At 53.6% G+C, this 22,269-nt stretch overlaps 8 protein-coding genes across 8 annotated transcripts; 2 read left to right on the forward strand and 6 right to left on the reverse strand.

Moving 5' to 3' along the window:
* Positions 1-928: 928 nt before the first annotated feature.
* PG998_009600 (uncharacterized protein) lies at positions 929-3,220 on the reverse strand (the record flags this gene model as incomplete). The annotated part of the gene is made up of 1 exon (XM_066876416.1): positions 929-3,220. The coding sequence occupies one exon, from the start codon at positions 3,218-3,220 to the stop codon at positions 929-931; it is 2,292 nt and encodes a 763-aa protein (XP_066728572.1).
* A 4,556-nt stretch (positions 3,221-7,776) lies between these two features.
* PG998_009601 (uncharacterized protein) lies at positions 7,777-8,386 on the reverse strand (the record flags this gene model as incomplete). The annotated part of the gene is made up of 2 exons (XM_066876417.1): positions 7,777-7,926; positions 7,979-8,386. 2 exons carry the CDS (start codon positions 8,384-8,386, stop codon positions 7,777-7,779), a joined length of 558 nt encoding a protein of 185 aa, XP_066728573.1.
* Positions 8,387-9,306: 920 nt separating this feature from the next.
* On the forward strand, positions 9,307-11,301 carry PG998_009602 (uncharacterized protein; the record flags this gene model as incomplete). Its single annotated transcript, XM_066876418.1, has 2 exons — positions 9,307-9,527; positions 10,179-11,301. The coding sequence occupies 2 exons, from the start codon at positions 9,307-9,309 to the stop codon at positions 11,299-11,301; spliced, it is 1,344 nt and encodes a 447-aa protein (XP_066728574.1).
* Positions 11,302-11,624: 323 nt separating this feature from the next.
* PG998_009603 (uncharacterized protein) lies at positions 11,625-13,822 on the reverse strand (the record flags this gene model as incomplete). Its single annotated transcript, XM_066876419.1, has 4 exons — positions 11,625-12,317; positions 12,404-12,621; positions 12,690-13,384; positions 13,449-13,822. 4 exons carry the CDS (start codon positions 13,820-13,822, stop codon positions 11,625-11,627), a joined length of 1,980 nt encoding a protein of 659 aa, XP_066728575.1.
* A 797-nt stretch (positions 13,823-14,619) lies between these two features.
* PG998_009604 (uncharacterized protein) lies at positions 14,620-15,534 on the forward strand (the record flags this gene model as incomplete). The annotated part of the gene is made up of 1 exon (XM_066876420.1): positions 14,620-15,534. The coding sequence occupies one exon, from the start codon at positions 14,620-14,622 to the stop codon at positions 15,532-15,534; it is 915 nt and encodes a 304-aa protein (XP_066728576.1).
* A 130-nt stretch (positions 15,535-15,664) lies between these two features.
* PG998_009605 (uncharacterized protein) lies at positions 15,665-16,230 on the reverse strand (the record flags this gene model as incomplete). Its single annotated transcript, XM_066876421.1, has 2 exons — positions 15,665-16,125; positions 16,221-16,230. The coding sequence occupies 2 exons, from the start codon at positions 16,228-16,230 to the stop codon at positions 15,665-15,667; spliced, it is 471 nt and encodes a 156-aa protein (XP_066728577.1).
* Positions 16,231-18,509: 2,279 nt separating this feature from the next.
* PG998_009606 (DNA-dependent ATPase MGS1) lies at positions 18,510-20,240 on the reverse strand (the record flags this gene model as incomplete). Its single annotated transcript, XM_066876422.1, has 1 exon — positions 18,510-20,240. The coding sequence occupies one exon, from the start codon at positions 20,238-20,240 to the stop codon at positions 18,510-18,512; it is 1,731 nt and encodes a 576-aa protein (XP_066728578.1).
* A 611-nt stretch (positions 20,241-20,851) lies between these two features.
* Positions 20,852-22,038, reverse strand: PG998_009607 (uncharacterized protein; the record flags this gene model as incomplete). Its single annotated transcript, XM_066876423.1, has 2 exons — positions 20,852-21,830; positions 21,851-22,038. The coding sequence occupies 2 exons, from the start codon at positions 22,036-22,038 to the stop codon at positions 20,852-20,854; spliced, it is 1,167 nt and encodes a 388-aa protein (XP_066728579.1).
* Positions 22,039-22,269: the final 231 nt, after the last annotated feature.

Raw genomic sequence — 22,269 nt, forward strand, 5'->3', positions numbered from 1 at the left:
ATTGTACTTTGTTGGACTTGTCTTGGTATAAAAGCTGCTTCAGATCCAGTGTGATGATTATCAACGGGAAGCACGGATACTAGCCCAACCTGACGCCGCGGACGGCCGTCCTGGCGCCCGCCCTTCCCGCGGCCCGCTGCTCCGGCCGGTGGCGGGAAACGCCCTGTTCTGGGTCAATCTGCATGCGAACAGGACCGATGACCTGCGCACGATGCACGCAGGGCTTCCGGTAAAGCACGAGCTAAAGACGGGCATAGTGACCACTTTCCATAATTCAACTTACTGGGCACCGTACAGAAAAGGTCAAGCCAGTGGCATGGTTCGCTCAAATTCAATATTAAGCTGCGTTTTGCGTAAGCTGTGGATAATACCATAGCAGGTAACGGCCAGGGTGTTACAAATAAACCAACAAGTAGTAATAATGAGCCAATTCCATCCCGGCCAGACTCGAGGATAGACAACAAACAACCCGGAACGCCCACTGAAATCAGAAGTGCCTCGGAACCCTATGCATTAGGGGGACGAGCAAGTAATAAGCTCCCTTGTCGCATACGCAAATACAGAAATCTGCCTCAACTCAAACCTCCCATGCCTACCCAGACAACAAACTAGAGCACTAGTGACGCCACGCAAATACATGCTTTTCCGAATAATAGAAACGAGGTTCCGATCTCAACCGACGGTATCCTCATGATATGCCTCTCTACCACCACCATATTTCGTAAACCAAAAAGGAAAGCAATATAAAGTCGCTAAGTGTATACGATGTGATCGCCGCCCATCTTCTTCCTCTTCCTTTATAGCCTGTAAGCCAGAACACAACCTTCCATATCTAGGGGGAGGAAAAGCTTCGGCCATGCCACCTTCTATGAGGGTGATTGCACTACCTCTAAATCCCCATCTTCAAGCCGAGGGGTAAACCCCCAATCTATACAGCCCAACTTCCTCGACGGGCCCGCACTCCCCAGGCGAGCCCGACGGAATTATTGTCCAGATCCGGGTGCTGTCGCGCCCACTCCCGTATATACAGCCGGAGGGCGTTCCAGCGGGGCGGCATGCCTGCGCATCTCCGCTCGTCCTCCTCGGGCGTCACCATCTCCTCGTCCCCGCTAGTGTCGGGAGAGCCGAAGCCGCTCTTGACGTTGAGCTGCATCTCGAGCATGAATCCCTTCTCGATCTTCTTGTCGTCGTTACGTCGCAGCTCGCTGATTGCGACGCCCGTGATCTTGCCGAGCTCCTCGTCGTACGACCGAGCCGTGGCCGGGTACCCCAAGCTGATGTAGTTATATACCTGCGTTACGAACGCGTCATCAAACTCGGCCGCTATGCGACTTTCTAGCTCCCTGCGGGCCATTTCCTTTTGGGCACGCTCATCAAGCCCCGAAACCATGTGCAAGCCACCGTGTTTTGACGTTTTATGGGTGGGCGAGGTGGACGAATGTGCGCCCGATGACAACGAATCAGTGAAAGCAGCTGCGAACGGATCATGTAACGGTGTCCTCTCGCTAGGGGTGGCGAGAAGATCCGGACCTTGTTGGAGGGCGCTTGTTACTTCGTTGACCTGGGCTACGCAATAGCCGCGCCAGAGGCCGGTCTCCTCAGAAGCATCTCGGATCTTCTCTTCAGGGCGGCATGCCCCCTGCGTCGGCCAAGGGTGGTCAGGCTCCATCCGCGTAGCCTTAGGGCTTGGGCACATGCGGAACGTGAGATCAGAGCCCAGCATGGGCGGCGCAGCAGCATTCCGCATTTCCCGGAAGTGGCTGTCCTCCTTCTCGTTGTCATCGTTTCCGAAGGCGGCAAAAGGGTTGCCAAATGGCCCCTTACGAAATCCGGGCGCCTCTGGCTGTGGCGCAACGGAGGTAGGAGGGAGCGGCTTGCCGACCACGTGGGAGGAGGCCCCAAAAGACGGGCTGTCTGAATCTGGGGCGTGCTGGTCGAGTGATTCTGGCGTTGGACCGCCAGTCGTCCACAGGGGGTCTTCTGGTGGAAGCGCGCCGTCCATGTCGTCCGAGAGCGTATCTACACTCATGTCACTCCCAAATCGGAAATGGGGATTCTTTTCGGCATACTGTCTCATCTCCTTGACGGCCCAGGGCAGGTCAGTCGACTTCCGTCGGATTAGTTTGGATGTGCCATGTCTCAATGGCTCTTCCGCATCGGAATCACTATAGTGAAATTCCTCTGAGTTGTCTCTCACGTAAAAGTGCTCTACGCCTAGTGTTGGGACACCGTTTGGAAAGGCGGACAGGGCTGATTCGAGTTCGCGCTGCCTGTGCGCTTCACTCGCCGCCACAGCCAACAAGTAGCCCGAGACGTCCTCATCCAATGACTCTCTGCGGTTCTTCTCGTTGGTGTTCTTCTCCTCCCACGGGTCAACATCCACCACCTGGGCGGGCGCACCAAGGTTCAAGTCATCAATGTTGGCAGTATCGTCATTGTTCCCTTCAGATGAGTTGTCCGACTCTGATGATTCAATGGTGTCCAATTCCATATGGAAAGAGGTCTTGGGAGTACTCCGTCTTGTGTTTGGATGGGGCTTCATTGATGTCTGCCGCCTCGGCGTTAGGTACCGGGAGGGGACCTTCTCCTCCTCATCTTCCTCGTCTTCTGGCCGAGCCTTACTGTCATCCCGGGCTTCACCGGGCGGAGGCCTATTCTTCTTCGGTTTCGGGACGTAGATGTGGTTCGTGCCGGGCGTGATGTCGGTTTTGTCGGTGTGTTTGGTGGCGGGGCCTTGCTGGCCAGCACGTCTTTCCCGTCTGGATGTCTCAATTAATTGAGGGGTAAACTTCCGTTTTGGTTTCTTCTCTTCGGGGTTGTGCTCTATCGTTTCGACAAATTCGACATGCGGCGCATACGATGATGTAGGCGACGGGTCTGGTGTCAATTCCGCCGTCGGGCCATGGGGGTTCTTGTCGACGCGGTACGAGTCAAACGTCGTCTCAATAGGTACGGGAGCGAAGCGCCGCCTGGGTGGTGCCGCAGGGGCGTCGGCCATGGGGATATCGTCGACCTGAACAGAGGCATCTTTGGTGGTTCTTCTGCTTTCTTTTTCCACTGGCGGTTCGGGTTGCGGTTTCTGAGACAAAATACGATCTGGTGTCTTGTCCTTGGTCGGAGACGACGACTTTACCGACTCCTCGACCAGTTGGGGTGCGAAGCGACGGCGGGGTTTGGTTGCAGGAGCGTCGGGCATGGTTTCGTCATCGCCGGCAGCCATGATGTAGGGCTTGTGCCTGTGCTACGGACAAGCGAGAGCGGGAAAGATAACGAGGACTAAAGTCGGCGATAAGGGCGGGACATGAAGCAAAACCCAACAGCGACTGGAAGTAAGCAAAGCCAACAACGTTTTCGTCTAAACGTAGCGTCTATGGTGTATATCGCGAGGACAAGGGGAATACTAGTATTAAAGGAAGCAGAAGAGTCCAGAGCTTCTGCCATGGCCCAGAATCAGCAAGTCCCTCCCCCGTACTAGCCCCGTGACGCGAGTGCTTGGCTGGGAATCGAAACGACGCACCGCTACTTACCTGCTGGGAGCAGGCGGTCTTGCTTCGGGTAGTGGGGTTGTTCACGATGCTGGCACTAACTGGGACCCAGCCGCGGCTACTATGGATCCAATGGGCGCTGTCCAAACCCGGCTTGCAAGCCAGGGGCGTCGTAGTATTGGGCTGACCTGTTGATGGATGGGGATGGGGATGGGGGCCCTGCAAGATGCGAAAAGGGAAGAACGATGCTGGGTCTGCAGTCTGTTGTTCTTCTTCTTCTTCCCCTTCTTCTTCATACAGAGGACCCAAGACCCAAGACCCTCCTCCCCCTCCCCTTCCCCAGCCGGCCGGTTCTGTGCTGCAGTTGGGATATAAAGCATGACGAGTGGGAAAGTAGCTAGCTGGTAGCTAATGCGCGGCCAAAGCAACCCGCCCCCTTCGCAACGCCGTGAACTGTTTTTTGCTTCTTCATCTGAAGCTTGTGCTTGTCGCGGAACGACAATTCTTTGGCTTGTCTCAACAGATTCGACCCGACCCTTTGACTGGCACGAGTGAAATCAAGTAAGCGGCCAATAGCCCCGTGGAAAGCATATGCTGCATGCATGCACTGCACGCTGGCTGCACCGGGGGTGGCCAATAATACAGGCCTATTTTAGCTACAGAGGTAGTCCGTCGCTACATCTGTTAGCTGGCGCAAAATACCTCCAACGGGAGCATCTCGTTACCTAAAGGCAACGAGCTGTGTAACCCCCATGAACGGCTCCCTGGATTGGCCCGTACCATGATTCTGCAGTAATAGGCTCCGTAGATAGGCTTGATTGGTGCGTTGTTTGGTAGAGACCCGGTGCAAAAACGCATTTTCTACTCCGTATTCTGTCTCGAACATCTGTGTCTTACCCCAGACTGCCACATCTGTCTCAATCCGACTCACATGGATGGGATCGATCGCAGCCCATCAGTCTTCTCTGACATCATTCGGTACGGGCACAGGTGCTTACCCGGGACGCTGGCCCCAACCCCGAGTCACGGCCAAGTCCTGACACGAGACGCATTGAACGAGTCGATGCGGACGAAATCTCTAACGGATCGTACCCACTGTCCCTACACTTCGGTTCTGGAATCCAAATAGACGTCCGGAATGCACATAGCTAATGCATTGGGGATGCGCCGAGCTGTGTGCTGGGGAAATGTGCTCCTCGCTTCTCGTGGTGCATCGTAGTCACCCTGTTTCTCCCGAAGGTTGTCTGCCACTCAGCCTCCCCGCCTGTCCGTTATTGCTAATGCTAACACCGATAATGGAGCGCTGGACACCCCACGAGCCACCACCCACTCCCACATGATGCTTGCAGGTGCTTCCTTGGCGGCGCTGCACGTTGGTGATCTTTTGCGATTCGAGAGTCTAGATGCCCTTATCGTAAGAACTAGACACGACGGCGCCGGCTTGGGACTGAGCAATGCGAACACCAGTCAGGGCCTGTGCCAACCTACCTATACGTCCGGCCCTCTGGAAGAAAGATAGAGAGAAGGAAGGAACGAAAAACAATAGCCTTCGGGATTTCGCTTACGCGTGCGGCTGGCGTCTGTGCCTGTGCCGGTGTGCATTAGGTGATGGGTTTTTATTGCCCGGGCTCCGGGTACCTGATCTTTGTAGTGGCGCGAGTCAGACTAATACTAATACTAATAAATACGAGAGAGAGTGAGAGAGGTAATCAGGTAATCTACGTACGTAGCAAGGCGCATCGGCCAAATGCAATCTCCACTACTTCAAATTTCTTGGGCAGAAATGGAGATGCGACTGGAGAATGGAATCGGAAGGCTGAATTGATCGATGGGCAACGGCGGCTCAAGAAACCCATCGGCTGTACCTTCTTTCCTGGCTCTCCTCCCGTCTCTCGTCGTCCCCCTTCGTCCCCCTTTCGTCTCCCGCACCTCCAACGTCCAAGCCACATGGGACGCAAGGATTAGGCCAGGCGCCACGCACCACACACGACAACCAACTTTTACATCTTCTAGCCTCCTGTAACCCCCACCCGCCTTCGCCCGCAGAGGAGTAGCCGGTCTCGACAACCGAGCATGCTGCTCCTTTCCGCATTCTTCAGATGTCGAAGTCGAGATCAAGCCATGTCTCCCCAGCCATAGAAATATCCTTATCTTCCACAAGGATCACTCGAATGGTTCTGGCCTGCAGTAGCATGACACGGGCATGCAGCCCCGTCACATCAACCATTTACCATCAGCCGGACTTGACCGCCTCGCTCGCAAAACCCTCACACCGCTATCGTCTGTCCTCCATTCTGTGCGAGAAAGTAAGGAAATGCCAAGATTAGGACAACCAGAACCAAGGCTCGCGTGACGGTTTTTTCCACGAGCCCGCCCAATCGGATCGGTTTCAGATTTAGTACACGAAATCACTCCATTTTCCCCGGATCTTCCCCGCGAGGAGCTTGCTATGAATAGCATGTCAGAGACTGCAAAGTAGGGGAATTAGCTCTGGACAATGATTTGGCTTTCGGTAGTCGAGCGAGAAAGGGGCTTGATTGCCACCGCTCAACGCAAAAATCACGACGAGGACTTCTTGTCCCATTATGCAAATTTGCATATCTTGGTAAAACTACCCATCACACTGAGGGGAAGCGCATTACCCACGATGCCGTTTCGTTTTACTACTTGTGGGCACAAAGTGGCAACAATAACGGCCAGAATTTAGGACAATCGGGCCGCCCACCCAAACTCGGTCAAAATAGTCGTGGAATGAGCCCATATCGCGTGATGCACAGACTGGATGTCGCAAAAGCTGTTCTTCATATTCGAAAATTTCTGAGTCACGATGTAATAGATTGTCAAATCTTGCACCGTCCCGAACCAAGCATTTTCGACTCTGCTCAGGCGCCCAGGTAGGACCTCTGAGAAGCAAAGACAATTTACGTGAGGATAAGGACAAAGGAGAGACAATGTCTCTGTCTTCTGTCTTCTTCCTTTGATACTGCACAGTGAAGTGATAGAGTTCATTGTTTTGCGGCTCTTCTCGTTTGATCACCAGCGCTACTTAGACTCTATAAATTGCCCTCGTGGCTCCCAGGGCCCCGTCCTGATACTAATACAAGCCATCATGTCGAACCGCTACATCCGATACCAAGTCGATACCACCGAGCCTTCGGTCAGACCCATGCCTATCACTTCACTAGGCAGGCGGAGTCCCTGGAGTGACCTAGCCAGTGGCCTTATTGTTGGCTTCCTCGTAGGCATTGCCATGATGAAGCTGACTGCTCTTGCGATAGTTCTCCTCAGGATGAGTGCTCGTCGTGTTTATCGTCGCCAGATTTCTCTGGTATAGGTGAGCTGGCAGGAGAAAGGGATGGGCTGTGGTCATGGTAAGTGCATAGTAGAGCAGCCTGTAGTAAACCTCAATAGTGAACTACGGCTATAAAAAGTTATTTTGATCCCTATAACTCCAAACTATGATTTAGTTGTGGTTTTACTCAAATTGCTCTTGCCGCATCATGTTGCATTATTGTCGTGGGATTTCCTGGGACCTTTCCGGAATGCAAAAACATTATCATATAAAGCCACTGAAAATAGATTTAGACCCAGAAATAAATATGTTGCTATAATGCGTATAAAGAAAGCTCAGTGTCTATAAAGTTTGTTACTACGTCCTATCATTTGCATGTGTCACTCAGGGGCTGTTTCTGTTCGCTCCCGGTTTGGCTGGGCGTCCACAATATCTACCGATGCTTCCATCGCCAATACTTACAAGTTATGTGTCTCTTATACTCGGGAGTATAGCAGCGCCGCAAAATAGTTGAGCATGTGTGAGTTCCTCTCTGCAGGTTGCTTGTTGTATTTCAGGCTTTGACCCAAGGAGATAATCATGAGGTGATCCACACCACCAGGCTTTCCTCGACGCTTTACACGGTTATACTACCATGCTTGCCTGCTCGACCATCTGCATCGCTTTCAATATCGTTTGAGTGCTCCTCTTCTGATACCGCGAGCGGACGGTCTGCCCCTGTTTCCTTCTCTCGGCCTTTGCAGTTCTTATTACAGTCTTTTGAAACTCTGCTTCCCGCTTTATCTGAACCTAGCACGTCTATCCATCTTATCTTCTTCATGGCGGATGAGTGGATGAGGAGCCTGAGCGACTACTCTCAAAATCCGGGAAAAGCTCTCCTTATAAAAGACCCCATGACGCTCAGCATCTCTAGAAACAAGCATGAGTGATCACGAATAGTGAAGTGTGCATCAACTCGAGCAGTATTGATACTAATGCTTGATTTGTAGCACCGGAGCCTTACTGCTCAACAGGCTTCTGGCCGGGAAGATAGGTAGGGACGGGGAGCAGGACGGTAGCACCGTTCCGAGACGTTGAAGGAATGTTCCATCCAACACCTTTGGGCCCGATCAGATAGCTGTACGTGGAAAACTGGGTAGTTTTACTATTCTGGAGGGTGACGATAGTACTGGTGACGATGGTTGTGGAGAGGCTGGCGAACCCCGAATACGTAGTCGGCACAAACGTCTGAGTGGACCAAACGTGGCCACCACTGGGCTGAGGGAAGATCCAAGTAACTTCCACTTCGTCCTCTGTACCCGAGGATTTGGTCGAAGGCCTGGTCGAGGATGTCGCCAAGGATGTGGAAGGTGAAGATGACGGGAAACTTGACAAAGCGGCTGCGGAAGCCAGAGGGCTTGCAAGGAGAAGTAACAAGGTCGAGCTCAGTGACTGTTCCATAATGAGTATGAGAACCGAGGTTGATGTTTCTGTCTGACACAACATGGGATTCCAAGGGGTGGCTCGCTCGTTTCTTTATAAAACACTGCCTGGAACGCAAACCATCATCCTCGCCAGCCTCCCAGTGAATGACCAGAACTGGAAGCTGGGTTGCGGCACAGTTGAGCATCTTGTCCGGCATTAAGCGCGACAGATGGAGCATCATCGCTTGTGCCGCAAACCATCCGCCGGGTCTTGCAGGAAAACACGCGCAGTTGGTCACTGTTGAATTGTGATATGCAGGAGCATCAACGGCTCCGCTCCATTTGTTTCTATTCATAGCCATGCAAGTCTCCGGGGCAATGTCTGAGATGCCCAGCCGACGTCCAACACACCTTGCCGGAGCATCTTCCCGGGGGATCCCTCGGGATGTGCGGGTGGAGTGGCCCATATACCTTTGTATGAACTCGGTTTATTCAGTTGGCTGTTGACTTGGGTGAAGACATCATCCATGAGAAGAGTCGACATGCAATTAGGGACCCATGGTAACTGCTATAGTATCCCTAGTGTAAGCCATAATTCGACGTCTTTTGTGGCTGTGCAACTGCAAGTATTCATGCAGGGGGTGGACAGACATGCGTTAGCGTTTACTAATTTTACTTATCTTACATCGGCACAGCCCCCTCGGCGCATTTGTACGGTGCCAGCTTTCTTCGAACACCATACTCGGGATCCTCAGCTCTCTACTCCAAGACACGGTGCAGCGGCCCCGTCCATACCAGAGTTTTCAGACCATGGCGTCCGCGACCCCGAGCTGGCCAGGCATACGACTAGTGAAGACATGCACCGAGTGCAAGCAGGCCAAGGTTCGCGCCACAGGAAGCCCGGGGTCCATGTATACATCTACAGCCTTGACTAAGACCTTGTGGTAGTTGAAATGCGACTCCAAAGCAAAGTACCCCGATCCGTGCTCGCGATGTCAGGCTCGACAGCTACGATGCACGGTCGACCCCAGGTTCAAACGGACACCAGCGAGAAAGTAAGTGGCTCACTATGGGCCTATGTATAGAACACAAAAGCTGAACATCTACTGGCAGGCGACTAGAAGAAATGTCCAAGGAACTGCAGGAGCTACGTCAAAAGCAAAGCGCAGAAGGGTCTACAAGACCTGCTCTTTCATCTACAGAGCGAAGCACCTCTCGTGATAACTCTCACACGCCGGACCCTTCATCACTAGAAGCAGCCGGGGATGATTTTGAGTTTGACCTTGAGGAAGTCCAACTCGATGGCGTTGTCCTCGAGAGGGAGCTGGCTATAAACATTTTCAAAATGTAAGTCGTTCCCCTGGGCAGTAGATGCTTCATGGCCACTGCAGTCTATTGAGTTCTGATTCGCGACTTACTTGCAAGCTTTGCAACATACTATCATCATCAACTGCCCATAATAGGGCGCATATCGATGTCCGGAATATTTCAGACTTGTCCCTTGCTCTTCTGGGCTATCGTAGCCGTTGTTTCGTTTCGAATGTCGGGGCCGCCGTATCAGAACTTGTTCCGACGCCTTAAACAACCCTTTTACGACTACCTGAATAGAGAAGCTCTGATATCGCCGCTTCCTTTACAAAAAATTCAAGCTATCTTGTGTGTATGCCACTGGACGTTAGGGACAGAGCAACAAACGCGTGACCCCAGCTGGCTGTACTGCGGTATCGCAATGAATGCCTCTTCCTATATGGTTTGTTCATATATCCACCCATCAACAATACCCTTAAGTAAACAAGAACTAAGACTCTGATCGTGGGGGACTTTATAGGGACTGAATCATCCCAAGCGTCCTGGTTGTTTTCGGGGTGCCGAAAGTATATCTGCGAACACGGAAATCAGAGTAAACACGTGGATGGGTTGTTTCTACGTGTGCAACTCGTAAGCACAAGTAGACACGCTTGTTACTGAAGAGGGAGAGACCGCTAATTTGAATCACAGACTTGCCATGCATCTGGGGCTAGCACCGCTCATCAGCCAGCCGTCGGAGCTACGCATGATCAAGTCGCTCTTCAGAGACTACCACGGCCCCCGGGAGTTCCTGACCCAAGTCAAGGTGCAGCAGCTCATCACTAGCTTCTCCAGCATGCTGTGGCCCAACAATAACGGCCTGCTCATCGATGTGTCGCTCGTGCAGACGATTGATGAAAAGCTCGACGAGATCCTAGACGAGCAGAAGTCAGACCTCAGCACCCACAACACCGAATGCGCCGATTTCACGGATTTCACTATCCTGACGGCCAAGCTACACATGTATGCCGCGATTGTCACCCGCGCACCAGGTGACTCGACGTCGCGCAGCATCATCTTGAAGATGGGACTTGGCGCGGCTCTCCGGATCATCGACCTGGCCCAATCCATTGTGCCAAGACCAGCGACGGCGACGGTAGGGGCCGGCGGTGAAGGTAGCCAGAACAACACAGCGCCACAACCAGAACTATCGCGCGAGGAATGCCAACGGGCGCTGAGCAAGAAGCACTTCCTCGCCATCGTATTCGCCGTCGTGTTCCTGCTGCGCTACTTCAGCCTCAACAGCGCCGCGCCCGCTGACGAGCGGCAGCGCGCCGCCAACCACGTGCTCGCGGCCCGCGGCCTGTTCCGGTCCTGGTCCCTGGACCCCCGGGACGAGTACGCGCGCGCCGCCGTCCTGTTCGAGACGCTCTGCCGCCAAGCTCCGTCCCCCGCCCGCGCCGGCGCCGACGACGACCCACAGCAAAAGCCGCGGGCCACGGACCGCATGGGTGTCTCGATCCTGTTCGATGCTATCAGCACCGCGCAAGAGCTGCGCAAGGTATCTGTCGAGCCTTCCGAGAAAGGGCAGGCGACGTGGCCGACGGACGGTCTTGATGACACGGCGGCTGCGGCTTCTAGCAGCAACGATAAGAACAGTGACGATCTGCCGACAAGGATTGTGGAAAGGGGGAAAGGGGTCGCGACTGGGGGAGAGGATGAGGAGGCAGCTAGTCGTCGTGAGGAAGCTGCTACTAGCAGAGTGGACGTGCCCGCGTTTTACTTTGAAAGCGACATGGACGTGACGACAGAGGGGGCAGGGAGGGGGATTTGAAGGGGGCTTTCCGCCGCGCTTCTGGGACAATCCAATGTGGGACGTTTTCAACTTCGACTTTGAGGCCGCCGCTTCGGGTGAGTATGCGGGTGATCATTTTCTATGACAACAGTAGTAAGTATCCCATTGGGCGGCTGCGTCACGGATGCCGGTTGGTGTTGCTGTATGCAGTCACCACTTATATAGAAACCTATGCTGTGAACTGAGGAGAATATTCAATTATTTATGGCGATTTAACAATTCTAAAATACAACCCATTATGTAGAAGCAGTAACTTGAGTCTCGGCGCTTGCCAAGAGTGGCCTGCCCATTGAGACTTCCTACTACCCAGCGGCTAGTCGGGCAAGCAGCTCATCCGGTAGCTTCATGTTGAACAGCTCCAGATGCTGCTGGGTCCCGTGCACATCGTCCTCCATGAAGCCGCCCGCCGGAACCAGCTTGCCACCGCGAATGCGCGGGATCGTCACTTTGAACGCGCGCGCCGGGTCGAAGAAGCCACACCAGACAATGTGTTCCATGCTCACACCTATCGTGGCCGCCACGGACTCTTCGCTCAGCAAGCCGCTCTGCTTGACGGCCCGGTACGTTGCCTCGGACTCGAACATGGCGTCCATCGTGATTTCGTAAGGGCCCGAGTTCTTGGACCGGAGCACGCGGGCTATGTCTCCCAAGACCCTGACGGGTGCCTGGAAGGTACGTTGAACAACTTTGCTGCTGTCTTCTGACTTCGCCGAGGTTTCTAAGGAGTTCCCTTCTGTCTTAGTAGTAGCATAAGGACGAGGCGCATCTGCTTTTTCGCCACGACCGACCATCGAGACCGTGTGTGTGATGCGTACCCTAGGCGCTTCCGAGGTAGTGGCAGGTCCTCCTTGCTCCTGACCAGGGGGACAGAGACGTTCCTCGCCTTCCTTGAGGTCCATCAAGTGGTAAATGGAGAACCTGGCACACGGCCCCAACTCAACCTCGACTTTACCGCCGATACCGAACCCGAAGTTTCCCGAAGTAGCCTTTTGGCCCTGGTAGCTCCCGTGCTGGTCATTGTCGGTTAGTTATGGTCTCCTTTGACACACCTAAAGCAAGGATCGGGTGCACTATGACTTACCATTGTGGCAACCCGAGCGGTCGAGACAATAGCTTTGGCCTCTGCTTGTGTGGGTGCGATGACTTCGCCTATCAAGAAGATATCATTGGCTATGTTGCCCGCTTTGTCTTTCCCGTGGATGTGCCAGTGAATGTGCCAGTCCGAGACATCGCAGTGCTGCGCGGCGATGTACGAACGGACCTGCTCGAGTAGCGGGTCGACTTGGTGGAGAAGTATTGCTGCGTTACACAGGTCAGCATATCGCTGGGAAGCAGTAGGTTCAAGCAGGCAGTGGAGGAGTCCTTACGGTCCCGTATGCTTCCCATGTACATGCATCGGTAGCCCACAATCGTCGCCGCTTCCAGCTTCAGCTGATACGGGCGTCCGTTGTCCTCGGAAAAGTGGAATGTGCTACCTGCTACGCGGACGGTCCTCCCGTCTGCCATCTGTTCGTATGTTGACTTGGTAAGGTCGAGCCACCCGCCCGGCCCGTAGAGAAGATCGGGCCGAGACTTCTCGTACAAAGTATGAGCCGCCACGGAAAGAGGTGTGCACCTTGAAGTGGGCAGCGTAGGCACGAGGTCAAATGTGCCGTTGTCGTATACCGTGGCGACGGCTCCATAGGACTTGGGCTCACTGCAGAGTCCTCCGCACTCCATGATCTTGCCCATATGCTGAAAAGCACCGAACTGTCTTTGTTTGTCCTCGGGACTCGCAATTGCTACCTGCGGTCGCATCAAGTGGGCTGCATAGGCGACGTAGGGGGCCGGGTCGTAGGCTCGTCCACCAACGATAATGTCGAAGTCTGGATCTGCCGCCATTGCATCCATAAAGGGTTCGGGGCCTAATTGGCTCACTATCGTAGCGGCATTTACAATGTCATGTTCGGTAAGCTCTGGCACAAATTTACCGCAGCCCGTGATGGATCCTCTCCGGAGCCGGTCTGTAACAATAGTCTTGTCCATGCCCGCGAAAATCGCAAGTACTTTGAAGCGGTAGTGTCTGTTCCGCGGTATTAGAAATCTGTGAACTTGTATTTTTGGGGGAGGATAGGGGGCTTTAGTACTCGTTGCCCTTCTCGGCTACAATCTCCTTGATGATCTCTGAAATTTCTTTGACGTGGACGTCGGACCCATCTCCTCCCGCAGAGCTGAATATCAAAGGCACGTGGAATGCGTATACCAGTCTCAGTAGCTTCGACAGATCGCGATAGTACGCTGAGCGTGGGCAGGTCGTCACACCTAGGGCCAACTTCTCTGGGCCGCTGTCGGTTGACCCGGAATCGAGGATGATGGCGGTCGGCGTGCCGGTAGCAACGAGCGATTCAAGCACCGTTTCTGTCAGTTTCTCGTCGAAGCCGTAGCCCATCATTCCGACCGGGGTCACAATATGGCATACGGGTGTGCCGTTTGCACCGCTTGTTGCTGCCACTGATTCCATCTTTGTTTGAGTTGCCTCGTCGACGATAGGCCTGAGGCCTGCAAGCGGGAGGGCAGAAAAGGGGGGGTTATCACAAACACAGTCCAACGAGCAGTCAAAAGTTTGGGGTTGGGATTGAAACGGGTTGGATGGATGAATGCTACTTTATGTACTCCAAGATAGCCGCTTCCGCATAAAAACGAATGGGTTTGATCCTTCGCCCCTCGCTGGCCTGCTTTGTAACGCCGGGACGGCTCCGTGTAAAGCCGAAAACCGCCCGTCCCGGCCGATCTTCGCAATACCGCCGCCAAGCGAGCCAATGTGCGTATGCGGGGAACATGTTCTTAGAAATCGGCCTCTGAGTCCAAACTCCCCAAGCCAAAAGAAAGCCCTTCAAAGACGTGCCCAATGCTCCTGCAAATGGACACAACCCACCCAGTCTTTCGTACTCTGGTGGATGATATGTATGGTATTGGATGTAAGCAGACGTTCTATTAAATAAGCAAAACCCACAACCGCGAGACACATCGTATAAATGATGTTAGACATGGCTTGTTGAGAGCCACGGGAACTAGATGGGAATATCCCGTTATGGCGCGTACCAATAGCCGATCGGATGATGCTTGTACTTGATATCGGCGTGCATGAGAGTGCATAGTCCGGCCAGCAGGCTCCATACCCCGGGCTGTTCCCCGCATGATGTCTTGACGTCAACGGTGAACTCTGGGCTCCGCTACCCCGAACAGGTTCTCCGTCAGCCATGCCCAGAGTGAAACTTCACACTGCGCCTCTCCACCTCCATATCCGCCGCTTTCGCCATGTCGACAACACAAGGCAAGAGGATAGTGTTCACCGGAGGCAGCGGGAAAGCCGGACGTCATGTGATCCCGGAGCTCCTCAAACGCGGCCACAAGGTCCTGAACCTGGACCTGAACCCCCTGCCAAACCCGGACGTATTCACGCTCAAGACGGACCTGACCGACTCCGGGCAGGTCTTCAACGCGCTGACGACGCACTTCAACTTCGGCGGCTTCGACGACGGCCAGGTCCCGCAGCCGCCCGACGTCGTCATCCACTTCGCCGCGTATGCGCGCGTCATGCTCGTCCCGGACAACGAGACCTGGCGGGGCAACGTGACGTCGACGTACAACGTCATCGAGGCCGCGAGCAAGCTGGGCGTGCCCAAGATCGTCATCGCGTCCAGCGAGACCGTGTACGGCGTCTGCTTTGCCGAGGGCGCCGACGTCGACTACGAGCACTTCCCGCTCACCGAGGACGACGACGTTAACCCTATGGACACGTACGCGCTGTCCAAAGTGACGGGCGAGCGAGTCGCCCGGGGGTTCTCGCGTCGGTTCGGCGGCTCGGACATCTATGCCCTGCGCATAGGCAACGTCGTCGAGCCTCACGAGTACGCGCAGGATTTCCCCAGCCACGTGGGAAAGCCCGAGACCCGAAGGCGCAACGCGTGGAGCTACATTGACGCGCGGGACCTCGGTCAGATTTGTGACTTGTGCATCCAGAAGGACGGGCTGGGCTTCCAGATCTTCAATGCGACCAACGACACTATCACTACGACGGTGCCGACGAAGGACTTCTTAACCAAGACGGCCCCGAACACGAAGATTACGCGGGAAATGGGTGAATGGGAGGCCCCTCTGTCCAACAAGAAGATCAAGGATGTATTGGGCTTCAAGGAAGAGCACAACTGGAGGCAATATTATACTCCTTGAGCTGGCTTATACACATACAGAATAGGCGTCAATGCAGCTTTTGTACAACCCTTTCGGTAACCAGCAAAGAACCGCTACTCTGATCATGCACTGCTGCACTCTCTGGATCTTCTGTTTTCCTACTGCCTAATCATACGTTACACAGCATTGGTGGTTGGCCCCATCTCTTCTTCCACTCAGCAGCATTCTCGTCATCCTGTTGGCTATACATAATCCGACGAGAGAATTGCAAGAGTCGTCTGGCGAGGGGGGCCCACGGACTGGTGGCGTCAAAGACCCAGCGCTCCCCAACAGCCCCCTCAAAGGCACGCTTGATCTCTGCCTCCTCTGGTGTGCTGGGCGCGTTATAGTCCGGGTCCAAAGGCTCATCTTGCCATTCATTATCGTCTCTGGACTCTTCATCCTCAGACTCTTCATCTTCGTTGGTATCGTGTCCGATATCATCTTTTCCGGCGGCGTCGTCCTCGGCTTCTTCATTCCTATTATTATCGTTGTATTTCCACCATTTGGGTTGCCAAAGCCATCTGGGAGGAACACAAGTAGCAAATCGAGGCACAAAATGTGCCTCGTCCCAGTCTATAATCCCCGTGACTACAGGTTCCGGTTGATTTGATGGATGATGGGCTGTACCTAACACAGGCATGGGAAAATACAACAGCACCCAATAATACGTCTAACTCGCATACCGTTCACCATGGGCCTGGCTTCGGGATTGTAGTCGCTATAGCTATTTCATTCCAGCCTTATTGTTGTTGTTCTCAGTTAAAGGCGCCTCGCGCTGCAAGAATAAGAGCACCAACTTCACTAAATTGACATCCATGATTGTATGACTGCCTATCGTAAAGTGAACTGTGTTCTCCTAATCTCGTACTCTTGATATGGAAGTTACACTTTCACCCTAGCTCTTCTTCAGATGTTGCATACATAGCCAGTATAGTAGTTAGTGACGGACGAGTCGGCTCATCTATCATATACTCAAGCTGTATAAAACGTCCAGGGTGAAGGAGTGAAGCAACGCAGTGCTACTAGATTTATCAGGACATCAGCTTGATTCTGTAGCGCGTACGTATTTCAATTGTCCCATAGACGGCAATGGACTATGGAATATGCTTTTCAATGTCTCAGAGAACAGAGTATGGTTGTTTCTATATAGTGAAACTAGAAACGCAATGATTAATCACCTCAAGATCTGTAAAGATGTCAGAGGATAAGAATGAAACCTTTCGAATGGCTTTTAGCTGTTGTTGGCTTATACTGATCATGAAGACTGCAACATAACTTGGGTACGATGGCTTCTGGGTGCTGATCCGGCATACAACTACAATCCGTTGACCGAGGCTTGATATCAGATCTATCTCTACTTCTATCTAGATGAGGGAAGGGCTAATACACCCTTTCCTAGAACAAAGCTAGTATGCTGCTGCCTTAGCAGTGAATACCAATAGAGATGGTTGCCTGTCAGCCGAGAAGCTTTAGCAACAAAAATAGGGGCAATGCTCAAAGATTAGTTCTCGCTGAACCCTGACAATTCTCGCCCGCCAACCCCCTGACCCTAGAACAACATCAGCCCCCAAGGTTCCCAGGGAATGGCCTATGGTCCGCCAATATTCTACCCCACGAACCATCTGCTCCCAGTAGGTCGCCATATTACGACTGTTGTAGGAGTTCTTCGCGCAGATGCAGAACGTGGCATTGGCTTGCCGTATGTGAGACCGCCGGGCTGGGCATCCGGCATGGTCAGGTAACGCAAGACATTCATAAAGCACCACTTTGATCGAGTTGGCATAAGCATGACACCCGGTGATGAACTGGATGATGATTCAAATCTCGCCGCTCTCGTTGTCTGTGACGAGGGGCAGAGGCTGGTCTTCCATTATCCCCGCATCGTACCATGAACTCCAGGATTGCAATTCGTCCAGAATTACTGTGCTGGTGAGGTAGTTCCGTTTTAATTGCAAGGCTAAGGGATGGTCAGACTATTGACCCTGGGCAGATATCAAACATCGTGGTCCAGGACGGCACATCTTCCTCGATGGCCAGAACCTGAACCTCCAACACGGGCTGAAAGAGCGACCGCCTTAGGGCATTTCTTCACACGTTTACTAGTCCGAGAATCTAGGTCCGTAGGTTTGACTTGGCTGCAAATGTTATCAAAATCCGGCGCGGAGCTGTTCACTAACGCGAGATCAAGTTCTGAAATAGACTGAGAGTATCTATTTAGGAATTTCGCTGGCGCCAGTGAGCCAGGGACAGCTTGTTATACAGCAGGTAAGTGCAAGTAGGTGGACTTATGAATCTGAATTACTGTATTTTCTCTTCCAAGTCATATTGAAATACTACTCATTCTCCGTCGGCCCAGACCCACACAGTCTCATGAAAAGGCAGTATATGTAGACACTATAGCGGGAGCGAACCCGGCTAGTGACCGATGACTGTTGTTGTCTATACAGAGGTGGAGATGCGGGCCCCGGGCCCCCTTTTTGCGGACCACATACATGAAGCCCCCCAAAAGGCGGTGTCCGAGCCCGAAGTATTACAGGAGGGACGGGTTAACGCCGTATTAACTACAGGTAGCACGCAGATTCTATGGCGGCGTGTTCTGTCAGTGCGCTGTAGAAGGAATTCCAAGCGAGATAGAGCACGCGGGCGTAGAAGAGAAAACTAAGAAACGCCAGACAAAGAGCTGAGTTTATGCTGTAGGTTGTCCTGTGACATTGCCCCGAGGACTTCAATTCACCTTGGGTCATGTCTATACTTGATTTTGTAAACCATTCTATACTACACCCCTTGAATGCTATCATCAATCGATGTGGTATCTCGCTTTTGCCAAACCAACCTAAGCCCCAAATTCAAAGGGCGAGGGCACTACGAGAAGATACGTGCCAATTATGTAAATGCAATATACAAGCCAATTCTCACCAATCCGTTCGTTACAAGCCAGCTGAATCCAAGCACACCGTCCCGAGCGCTCGCTCCTAGCCCGACGCAGTCTCGACATCCGGCACTTCATTCGTCGCCAGATCCGGATCGATCTCTGTACCCAAATCTCGATCGTCCAAGAACCGCCTCCCCAGCAAGTCGTCCGGAAGGTAATCCTGCTTGACTTTCCCGTCGCGGTAGTTGGGATTGTATTTGTATTCCTTTCCGTACCCAAGCTCCCTCATCAACCTTGTCGGCGCATTGCGCAGGTGTATGGGGACCGGCAAGCCAGCGACACCCGGTTCCCTGAGCGCTGCATATGCATTGCCGAGGCCTCGGTAGGCCCTTGTGCTCTTCGGAGCGAGGCACAAAGCTACGGCGCAGTGGGCGAGGGGTATCCTAGCCTCCGGCATCCCTATCTGTTGCGTGGCTGTGTACGTCGCGGTAGCTAAAGGTAGCAGTGTATTGTCGGCGAGACCGACGTCCTCGGAGGCTATCACTACCATGCGACGCGCAACAAACAGCGGATCTTCGCCCGACTGCAGCATGCGCGCGAGATAGTACAACGCGGCGTCAGGATCAGAGCCTCGGACAGATTTGTGGAACGCGGAAATGGTATCATAGTGCTGGTCGCCCGCACGGTCGTAGACGAGCGTCTTCGTCAGCGCCGCCTTGATGTCGGCCTTGGTAATCTCTGATCGCGTAGAGAGGGAAAAGGCCAGCTCAAGAAGATTGAGAGCAGTCCGCGCATCTCCGTCGGCGAAGTTGGCGAGATACGTTAGGAGCTCATCATCGAGCAAGGGTGAGAGTGGCGTAGAGGATCCGCTCTGTTCCATGTGCAGAGCCCGTTGAAGGATGTTCAACACGTTGTCGGTACTGAGCTTCTGTAACGTAAAGGTTCGACAGCGGCTGAGAAGAGCGTTCACGACCTTGAAACTAGGATTTTCTGTCGTAGCCCCAATCAGAGTAATGCTACCAGCTTCCACGGGCCTGAGAAACACGTCTTGCTGTGCCTTGCTGAAGCGATGGATCTCGTCGCAGAATATAATCGTCTTCCGGCCAGTCAGCTTCAGCTCGTTCTCGGCCTCGATGAAGAACTTCTTGCACTCCCCCACACCCGAGCTAGTCGCGTTCAGCTCGATAAACCGCGAGCCCACCATCTGCGCTATACACCTGGCGATGGTCGTCTTGCCCGTCCCACTGCCGCCCCATAGTATCATGGACGGCACGCGGTCCTGCTCGATCAGCGACCGGAGCACGCCGTACGGCCCCACGAGCTCTTGTCCGAACACTTCGCTGAAGTTCTGCGGTCGCATGCGCTCGGCGAGAGGCGCTGCCCTGTTCGTCTTCGTCCTCTTTGCCACCCGCCTTGATTCATCGTCGTTCGCGCTCGTGCTGTCTTGTTGGCGGCCACCCTCTGTTGTTGCTGCTGCTGCTTCCGGCAACGGTGCATCGTACTCGCCGGCGCCGGGTCCTTCGTCAAACGTACGCTTCGTTGCGCCGTTCAGCTTGAGCGTCGCGTTCGAACCGTTGGCGGCTGGCGTGAGGACTTTGGATTGTGTTGCTTGGCGCTTGGCGGACGGGGTCTGGAAGAAGCTCGAGGGTGCTCTTTTTTGGGAGGAGAGCGAGCCATTAGGCTGTTGAGTGGACGCTGCCGCTGGCTTTGGCGACGTCGAAGATGCAGGCTCCGCAGAGCTGTCGAGGATGAAATCCTTGCATTGCGAGTCGATGTGATCGTTGATTTTGGCAGGCCTCACCTGATTGGCGCAGATTGGGCATTCTACCATGATGCATTCACTAGCAATATGACCAGGAGGAACAGAATAGCGTACACGCTGTGTTTCGGGCCAGCAAAGAGGATTTAGATGGGACTAAGTAACAGGCAAACACGCGTTCATCAAATCGGAATGGGGAAGAAAATGTCCAAGCCGCGAGAGCTCGAGTCGATATCGGTCCAATTAAGATTCGGGGTCCCTTCTTTTGGGGGAGGCCAATGACGCGGTCGCTCGCGTGTGACAATTTATCTGGCGTGGGGTATCATATCTTGGTTCCTGGCCCGACCCGGCCTGTCTTATTCACGTTTGTGCAAGCGTCCAGGGATGATGAATGGGCTTTAGAATCTAATCCTTATCACTCAGAGCCATTGTCTGCAATCATTGGCTGGAGGCTCCCTCGATCAATGTAGAACACTACTGCCAGGTACCCGGATCTACAGAACCAAGTGCACCTGATTTCCCATCAACCTCAATTCTGGGTAGAGACATATATAATAATAGCATTTCCGCATTTTCTGCTGACAACGATATCTACGGGTATCGCTTGGCCCGTCCTAGCGGACTTTATATTTCGACATACATATACCATGCAAGTCCCTCCAGCTGCTGGCTGCGCTCGGCTCTTATCTACGGCCCTTCTTGGCTGGTGGCGCCGCATCAACCTCGCTATCTTCGTCGTCCACCGAATCATTATCACTGTAGTCCACCTCATTATCGTCCATGTCGTCCTCTACTGCTTCTAATGCATCCTCATCTTCGTCATCTTCCGAGTCCTCATCGTCCTCGGAGTCGTTTTCGCCGATGCCATTAGCCAAGGCCATCTCTTCCTCGTCGTCAACATCCATGACTCCGCCGTCCATATCGTCGTCGTTCTCTTCGCCTTCAACGTAGACGACACCCTGTTCTTTCTCGTCATCCTCTTCCTCGTTCGAGTACTGCATCATCTGTCGCAGTTTCATCTGCTGGACCAGGAGATCAAGCTTGCCTTTGAGCGACAGAAGCGAGCTAAGACCACGAGTGCGCTCCTCCATGACTCTGTGCAGCTCGCCGAGTTTCTTAGTGAGGTCAGGCTGGGTTGCAAGAGCTCCTCCATGCGTCACGAGAGTCCATTGCACCCATATCAGCAAGGTGCCAGCCCGGCCAGGTCGCCTGTGCATCCTCGATGCCAGTTTCGTAAGCAGAACACCCGCTAACGACGAATCTAGTCGCTGAACTGTGCTTCGAATTGTGTTCGCGTCGGTTGTACGAAGACATGACTCGAGAAGGTCCGCATCGTCGGTGCGCAGAGCTTGGGATAGGGCGGTACCAAGAGACGCCAAGCTGGGAGGTGCCAGTACCTTGCCGGGGGCGGCGGTGACGGAAGACTGCATGGCCAGGAAGGCTGCAGGGACATCGATAGTTTCTTCTGCGTGAAGGCGTTCGCCAAACGTGGGCTCAGCAGGTTCTTGGTCTGAGTCACCGTCGGTGAGGGGCTTGGGTGATTGCATATCGGTGTCCACGTCGCCATTTTCAGTGGGTATCGCAGGCGTGTTTTTGGAAGTGCTGTTGAGCTTCTGTGATCCGATTCGCTTCGTAGGAGCTTCCCCGTAGGTTTGCCCTCCTCTTCGTCAGAGAAGTCGTACTCGCTGCTCCCCTCATCGCTTGATATCTCTATGACACCTTCGCCCTTGGCATCGGCTCCATGTTTCTCGGTCTCAACACCAGTGACAGCTGTATCGGCTTCGTTGATGTGCGTCCTCAGCTGCTTCTTTGCGCTCTGCCTAATCACAGGCTGGGCGATTCTCCCGGGAGCCTTTCGCTTGGTCGACATGTCCGCAGAGGTGGGGGGCCAGGGTTGATCCGGAGAGGTGTTTGCGGTCGTCGTGTGTAAATGGGCCAATATGAATCAAGTTCCGCGGTCTTCGATTGGAAAAGACGGCGGTGGCACTTTAGAAGCCTATTCCATCAATCGGAGTGACCGTAGGTAGCGAGTATAGGCAAAAAAAGTTGAATTGTCGGATTGCACATTGACTGACGGACGCTCCCAAGTCCCAAGATGCGC

Source organism: Apiospora kogelbergensis (assembly GCF_038363985.1).
Source record: "Apiospora kogelbergensis strain CBS 113332 chromosome Unknown utg000006l_segment0_segment0, whole genome shotgun sequence".
Lineage (NCBI taxonomy): Eukaryota > Fungi > Ascomycota > Sordariomycetes > Amphisphaeriales > Apiosporaceae > Apiospora > Apiospora kogelbergensis.